Source organism: Oryza brachyantha, chromosome 2 (genome assembly GCF_000231095.2).
Source record: "Oryza brachyantha chromosome 2, ObraRS2, whole genome shotgun sequence".
In the NCBI taxonomy this organism is placed as follows: domain Eukaryota; kingdom Viridiplantae; phylum Streptophyta; class Magnoliopsida; order Poales; family Poaceae; genus Oryza; species Oryza brachyantha.
The window spans coordinates 17,307,110-17,315,260 of NC_023164.2; the positions used below are offsets into that span (position 1 = coordinate 17,307,110).

Here is an 8,151-nt window from a genome sequence, read left to right on the forward strand (position 1 = left end):
GTCTCCCTGCTACGTGGGCCCCACTCGTAAGCACAGTCTCCTCCAAGCCTTCGCCGCTCTTCTGCTCCTCCATCTCCCATGCACCCCGGGGATTGGGCCCACAAGCCATCGTCTCTCACCGGACCAAACACCCCCCAAAATTTTCCTCCTCCTCGGCGATGGCCTGATCGGATCCCCGGGCCCAGATCTACCGCCGCCGCCGCGGTGCCCGCCATGGGCGACCACTCCGACTCCGACTCCTCCCCCAAGTCGTCCTCCTCGTCGTCCGCCTCTTCCTCGTCCCCCTCCGCGCGACGCCGCTCGCCGCCGCGCGTCCGGGTGCAGTCCGACGAGGGCGGCAGCAGCGACGGCGTCCTCGTTGAGCTCCCCTCCCAGGTGAGCCGGCCGTCTCTCGGCGCCTCTTCCCACCTCCATTCTGATGCACGCGTTTGCACGGAGAGAACGACGGCTTATGGAAGCTTCTGCACCGCACTGCTGATACTGCTGCTGCTGCATGTAGGAAGCGCGGAGCCCCGGGGCTGACCCCGACGGCGGCGTCCTCGTCAACATGCCCGCCGACGACACCACCAGCGGGGAGACCTTCGAGGATGCCCCGGACGACCTCGCTGTGGGCAGCTCCCGCTCCGCCCGCTCCCTAGATGAATCCATTGCTGTCATCGACTTCCCGGACGAATCGAGCGTAGCTGCCGAGTGCCGGAAGTATAAGGTGCTGCTTCTTTTGTCACTGACCAGGTTGATGCTTTCCTTTCTGCGCTAGAATGTGTTTGTAACGCGACGTGGAATGAATTTGGTTCAGGAAGAGAGGGAGGTGTTTGCAAGGGAGACTGTGGTGCTCCGAAAGATGTTGCGTGAGCTTGTGTTGGGAGAAGCACATGAATCATTGCCGGCAGAGGACTCTGATGAGAGGGTTCTGGCATCGCCGACACCTCTACACTCGATGCTTGACGATTGCTCAAGACTTGTGCTTGAACTGAACTCAGTGGTGCGTGCAAGGGAGCAGGAGATTGAGAGATTACGTGTTGGGTATGCAGAGGCTGAGGTGACGAGGGAGGTTGTGGATGCAAACCTTGGTTCATCAAGGGAAGGGTCCGAACAAGCTATTGGGAGAATTATTGCGTCTGTTGACGCTGTGGTTGGGCAATATGAGGTCAGCAGCGAGGGTGCTGATGAAGATGGGATATCTCTTGTTGAAAGGAAGACTTCATTGCTGGCAGAGAGGTATCAGCACATCTTACTGGGTATTGAACAACTCGAGCAGGTCCTAGCAGAGGTGAGGCCTGATTTTGTGGCTACGGGGCGATGTGATCATGCTACCATCTTAGGTATTGTTTCAGAGGAATTGGTTAGCAGCAAGAGGAATGAAGCAGATTTCCTGCAGAAAGTGAACACTTTTGGGGAAGAAAACAAGAATCTTGCTGAAGAACTTCAGACTTTGAAAGCCTCTCTGGATGCAGCTAATGCTGAAGCAAAAAAAGCGAAAGCAGACTTTGAACAGATGGAGCATAAATTATCAACAACTAAGGAAAAACTCAGCATGGCTGTTACGAAGGGTAAGTCATTGGTGCAGCACCGTGATTCGTTGAAGCAGGCATTGGCAGAAAAGACAGCTCAGCTTGATGGGTGCATGACAGAGTTGCAGCAGAACTCATATGCTATGCAAGCCGCTGAGAGCAGAGTGGAGGAACTCAAGGTTTTGCTGGATGAAAAGTCGAATGAGCATGAAAAATGTTTGGACGAGCTTCGAGAAACATATAATGCATGGGAAGCTGCTAAGGCTGCTGTTGAGCAACTGACTGAACAAAACACTGCACTTACTTCTGTTCAGGTCTCCCTTTCAGCAAAGGATGGGATTCTTCAACGCATTGAACAGGTGATGTCAGAGGCATCATTCCCACAGGATGTGCTTTCCTTTGATATGACTGACAGATTGGAATGGCTAGTTGAACAAAAGAAAATTGCTGACATGATCTTCTCAGAGCACCGGAAAGTTAAAGATATCCTAGGCTCAGCTGACCTGCCACATGCAGTCTTAACTGGTGAGCTCGATTCACAAATCCATTGGCTTCTTAACTCACTGTACCAGGCTAAACAGGATGCAGCCCGGATGCAGGATGAGTCCTCTAGTATGCTCCACAAATTAGCTTCACATGAATCAAAGTTGAATTCAATGCACGAGGAAGTTGACCGCTTGACAATAGCTCTACTTGAAGAGAAGCAAGAAAAGGACATACTTACAAATGAACATGCTGAATTGATATCCATGTACAATGCTGTTAGTGATAATCTGTCAGTTGTCTCATCACAGTATACTGAGCTTGTAAAGGCACTTACAGAGTTTTCTGATGTCCAATTGGAAGGCAATGAAATCCTGGATGGTACCAAATTAGTGGAGCAGTGCCTCATCAACATCCAAGGAAGAGGGAAATCCTCTCCTGTTGAGTCTGAAACTTTCGAGAAGCTTCAAACACAAATTTACACCCTAGATCAAGAATTAACATTATGTAAAATAATTCTTGAAGAAGACAAAGTTGATAAATCTGAGATGATGAGGTTATCTGATGAATTACAAAGAATGGTGCAGGAAACTTATGTACTGAAAAATGAAAGGGACTCATTACAGAAAGATCTTGAACGGGTGGAGGAAAAATCATCTTTAATCAGGGAGAAACTATCAATGGCTGTTAAAAAGGGCAAGGGTTTGGTACAAGAGCGTGAAGGACTCAAGCAAGTCCTAGATGAGAAGAACTCTGACATAGAGAAGCTAAAACATGCACTGGATGAAAAGAATTCTGAATTAGATAACTTGAAACAAACTCTTGATGGAAACAGCTCTGTTTTAGAGAAGTTAAAACATGCTTGGAATGAACTGAACTCTGAATCAGAGAGCATAAAACAAGCTTTGGATGCAAAAAACTCTGAGGTAGATAAGTTAAAGCATGCTCTTAATGAGAATAACTCTGAAATAGAGAATTTGAAAGAAACATTGAATGAAAAGGACTCTGAAACAGATAAGCTAAAACAAGGTATTGATGCAATGAACATGGAAATGGAGAATCTAAAGTATGAGATAGCATCAAGAGAATCTGCTGTTATAGATCTCAGAGAGCAAGTTGAGCATCTATCTTCTAAGGTTACACACTCTGAAAAGTTGCAGCTAGACATTATTTCCCTTAATGACGAAAGGGGAAAAGTGGAAAGCATGTTGACAGAATCCAAAGCTTCTTGGGGTGCTCTAGTTGAATCGATATCAAGCATTTATCTTCCTTTTGATAACCCATGTGAGGAACCTATCGACAAAATAGGCCAGATTGTCCAATACATCAAGGAATTACAAGCTGCTAAGAGTTCTGTGGAGAACGAGCTACACAAAGCAAATGAGCAAGTGACCTCACAAGATAGCAGGCTTGCTGATGCCCTTTCAACCCTAAAGGTAACAGAAGATGAATTGAGTAAATTAAAGGAGCATATATCTTCTAGTTCTGAAGAAAAGCTGCAAGTACAATTGCATATTGCTGCTGTAGAAGAGGAATTGGAGAAAACAAATGAGGAACTGGCTATGACTGCCAGCAAATTAGAAGATGCCAATGTAACAATTAACTCACTACAAGATGCGTTGTCAGAGGCCAGAGTGAACCTTTCTGTTCTTGATGCTGAAAAGAAGGTGGCTGAAGCCAAACATGAAACAGAAACCAGTGCTCTTAATGCCAAGCTTGCCGAATATTTGGAAGAGTTGGATAAAAGTCATGGAAACTTACAGAGTCATTCGACTGAACATCATGGTTACCTTGAGAAACTTAATACACTTGCGATGAGAGACAATCTCTTATCATTAATGGCTGAAGAATTTCGCAAGAAGGTCAGTAGCTTGGGAGAAATGGGCCTTATGTTGAGGAGTATGCACGAACAGCTTGCTGTGAAGGGTTTTCAGATTGATCCAATAATGGAGGTAAATGCCCCCCCCCCCTCTCTCTCTCTCTCTCTCGTTCTCTCTCCTGGCCACATGCACACACAATTACATGGTTCTATGTTTAAATGATTTATGATTTCATTCTCTGTTGTTCAGTGCATTTATGCTTTTATTGAACTAGGGAGCTTTCTCAAGTTTTAATATAAAGTCAGGACTCAAGACTTTGTCACCAACTTCATCTTAACACAATAGATCTAGCTAAATTCTCTCTCTGGCCTCTAATCATAACAGTTACTCCTCTATACACGCACGCAATTCAGTTCATTTGTTGAGCTTGTAATGTGGGAGCAATTCTTATGTTTGCAATTGTTTCTTACCAATATATTTGGTAGTATTAGGACTTCTGATGCTAGCAGGCTGGAGAGAACGAGCAAAAATCTGTTGCTTTTCTCTCCCCACTGCCACCCCACAACAGAATTCAAGTTTGAAATGGGGAAACTTTGGCTAGTTCTATTTTTAAATGAGAGATTTTTTTTTTCTAATTGAAAAATGTTTTTGCATGGTTTATGCTTTATGCATCTCAAAATGTGTTGACTTGGCTGGCAAACTTAATCTGACCATTTAATATCTTCATAAGCAGGATTCAGAAACAGGAATGCCGTTCTCTCTTCCAGACTACGATAACTTTGTTACTGAAAGAATGGCGAGCAGCAAAATTAGAAAAGGGAATGCTGATGGTGTTTTGTCGTTCTCTACTATTGTTGAACAGATGAGCAACCAAGCTGAATACCTGTCTGAGTTTTTTAAAGACTTGTCAGGTTTCATGAATCATAATATCATGCTGGTTCATCGCTCTTTGCAATTGGCAAGTAGCAATGTTGCTCATACTTTAGAAGAGCATGGTACCTTGAGGAATGAATTGCAAAACAAGGACACTCATAACAGAGCTCAAGAAGCCGAATTGCTTTATCTACAGAAAGAGTTGAGGGCAATGTCATCAAGTTGTATTAATTGTAGCCAACAGATTCAAACCATTTCTGATGATCTTCTTGAACTAGGCTATGCAATAGAATTGGCAACAGGAAACTCCAACGCTGTATCAAAAGTTGAAGGATCTTTATCTGTTTTGAAGGATATGGATGATGGTGATTATATTAAGGTTTCAGATGCTTTATTATCTACTGTAAGCAAACTGAAGTCAGAGTCTGAAAAATTATCTAATCAGAAAGGGGCAGTGTTCACCTTGTTAGATGAGTTAAAGTCGAGGCTGAAACAAATGGAGTCAGCTGCTGAAACTTCTTCGCAGGAGCATGAGCAGTATGTAAAAAGAGTTTGTTTGCTGGAGAAAGATCTTGAAACATTAAAAGATGAGTGCAAGGGAATGGAAATAAAGATCCAGGAGTACCAAGAAAGGGAGAATATGTTGAAGGAAAAAGAGTTAGAGCTGCTGTCATTAGAGCACGCACAGAGTAAAATAGACAGAGGTAATTCCTCTTATGAAACTACCAACTGGACATTATTTTATTGACAATTTCCTACTTGGAACCTATTTACTTGTTTCACTCTTGTCCTAACTCTCTCCCTATGTAAATATTCAGGTATGGCCAAAGTTATTTCAAAGGATCAACTAGAAGCGCTTTTTGAGAAAATAAATAAGCTAAATATATCATCTGCTGAGTCGCATTTGCAGAGAGAATTGGCTATATCCTCTAGTCCTATTGAAAAGCTCTTCACTCTCATTGATGAAGTTGATGCGCTTCGGCACGAAGTGGATACCTTGAGATATGAAAATGAAGATTTACATTTAAATCTTGAGTCCCATGCTCGTGAAATTGAGCAGCTAAAGGAGGCATCCAGAAATAGTGACTCAAACCGCAGGGAGCTAGAATCAAAGAATAGTGAGCTACTTGAGGTAACAGTTAGCATGGAAAGGATGATTCAGCGATTAGGATATATTGGAGGAAAAGAAGCACTAGAAGATAACAAGCCTACAAGCACACATGCGCTGTTATCAAAGCTGGAAAAACTAATAATTTCCTCAAATATGGAATCTGGGAATGCTAAATCTTTAATACAGGAGCTGGGAGCAAAGCTACAGGCCAGGGAAAAGGCAATTGAGGAATTGTCAACAAAAGTTAAGGTGTTTGATGATTTGCATCATGTTCGGCTTGTTCAGCCAGAGGCTAATGTAGATAGAGCATTCGAAGCATCTTCCTCAGCGGTTGGTTCAGAGATATCTGATACTGAAGATTTGGTAAACGTTGTCTGCCTTTCATCTCATCGTTTCTTTTCTTTTGCTCAATTACCTTTTTTAGGGATATCATTGACACTCATAATACTATTTTACAGTAATATTACTGTTCTTTTGTGTTACTACCTCTGTCCTTAAATATAAGAGATTCTGGAGATGAATCTAGAAAGTGTTTGTCTAGATTCGTTCCCAGAATCCCTTACATTTTATGATGGAGAGAGTATTTCCCTGGCCACAAAATATTATACAAGCATTTTCGTTTTTGATACTTCACATGCCAGCACATCTCTTGAACATGTATGAATATTCAATCTATGCTTGGTTGTAACATTAGTCCACTTGTCTGCAGGGACCAGCAGGGAAGGCTTCAATTTCTTCTGTCCCTACGGCTGCACATTCAAGAATAATGCGAAAAGGTTCATCTGACCATCTTGTTCTGAATATTGGCCGAGAGTCTGAACGGCTAATTACTGCACAAGATTCAGACGACAAAGGTAACACAGCGTCTTTCCTGTGTTGTTTATATCTTTTTTGATGTGTCAATGACAGTGCTCTATGTTTTGTATTGCAGGGCGCATATTTAAATCACTGCATACATCTGGAATGATTCCAGCACAAGGAAAACAGATTGCTGATAGGGTTGATGGCATCTGGTAAGCTGTTTACACTTCAACAAACAATGCCGTTGAACTCTGAGGGTCTTAGGTTGATTTATCGTTGCATCGAGAGTTATGATGGTCTTGTGGGAACAAAGTAGTGCTTCTTACTTCGCATAGCTCGGAGTGCTTTTCTGAACGTTCTAATATCGTTCGTTTAAGTCTTACTATCCTGTATTTTTTCTGTAGGGTCTCAGGGAGCCAAATTCTGATGAACCGGCCTCGTGCAAGGCTAGGACTCATGGTTTACTGGCTCTTCTTGCACCTATGGGTGATAGGCAGCATCTTGTGACCATTGCTTGTCAATAACCAAAGCAATCGTAGCATAATTGTACAATAGCAGATATATTCACAGTTTTTCTTTCCTTCTTCTTAACTATACCTGGTACAAATGCCATTCTTTTCATTCCCTGATAGCTGCTCAGAAATTGTACTCGAGCAGTACGTGTTGAATTCCGCGCACAGAATGTAATACGTGCAGAAAAGAACAATACCATTCTTTGTTAGCTGAAGAAGTGGATGTTTCTGGTGTGACCATGATGAATTCGTCCTGGTTTCTTCGGGAAGCATGATGACAATAATATGAAATAAAAAAGCTGTTGGTTGTAATGAAAGCTTTTAAATGTTCGGGCTTATTTTCGAAAAACACAATGTTGTTGGCTGCTTGGACCCGCATTTCATCCGCTTCTGATGTATAATTCGATTACCTATGCATCGTACTATCTTTTGGATTTATGTTTCAACAGTATTTATATAGTTGAAATCATTCTCACAAACTAAGGTCTCGTTTCTTTCCATTTAGAGTTACCGTAATCTTAATTATTGAGTCACATTATTAATCTGAAGCAGGTAATGAATGACATAGTAACATACAATGGTGTTTATTAGCTGACTCTCAAATGTCACATATACAAATTTGTTCTCAAATGTCATATATACAAATTTGTTGACGTAGATGAAAGAGAGGGAAAAGTCGTTGTCATGCATGAAAACGGCTAAGAGTCGATTCTTAGCATTTATTAATGGAATTTTTGTTATGTTAGATGGATTGAAATAAAAGAAGAGTAATAAAAATATATTTTATAGTATTAATGAAGAAACTATATCTGACTCTGTCTTTGTATGTGTATTTATAAAATAGTGTTGCTGACAAGGATGATGGAATAGTCAATATTAAACTCTATCTTTGGACATGTCCTAAACATATCTACTTCTTGTCTCCTCCCTTCTAACACTCCTTGCCTATTTTCCCCTCATGTCTTCTAGAGCCAACACATTTTCCTTTGCGTTGAGCGTTGCCACCCTTCGCTCGTCAACACCACCACCTTCCTCTAGGC

General features: G+C 42.2%; 1 protein-coding gene across 1 annotated transcript; it reads left to right on the top strand.

The window, feature by feature from the left end:
- Nucleotides 1-107: 107 nt before the first annotated feature.
- On the top strand, nucleotides 108-7,449 carry LOC102718898 (myosin-3). The gene is made up of 8 exons (XM_006647398.3): nucleotides 108-375; nucleotides 500-706; nucleotides 797-3,946; nucleotides 4,548-5,391; nucleotides 5,506-6,161; nucleotides 6,508-6,652; nucleotides 6,730-6,811; nucleotides 7,004-7,449. The coding sequence occupies exons 1-8, from the start codon at nucleotides 214-216 to the stop codon at nucleotides 7,104-7,106; spliced, it is 5,349 nt and encodes a 1,782-aa protein (XP_006647461.2). The 5' UTR covers nucleotides 108-213; the 3' UTR covers nucleotides 7,107-7,449.
- The last annotated feature ends 702 nt before the right edge of the window (nucleotides 7,450-8,151 follow it).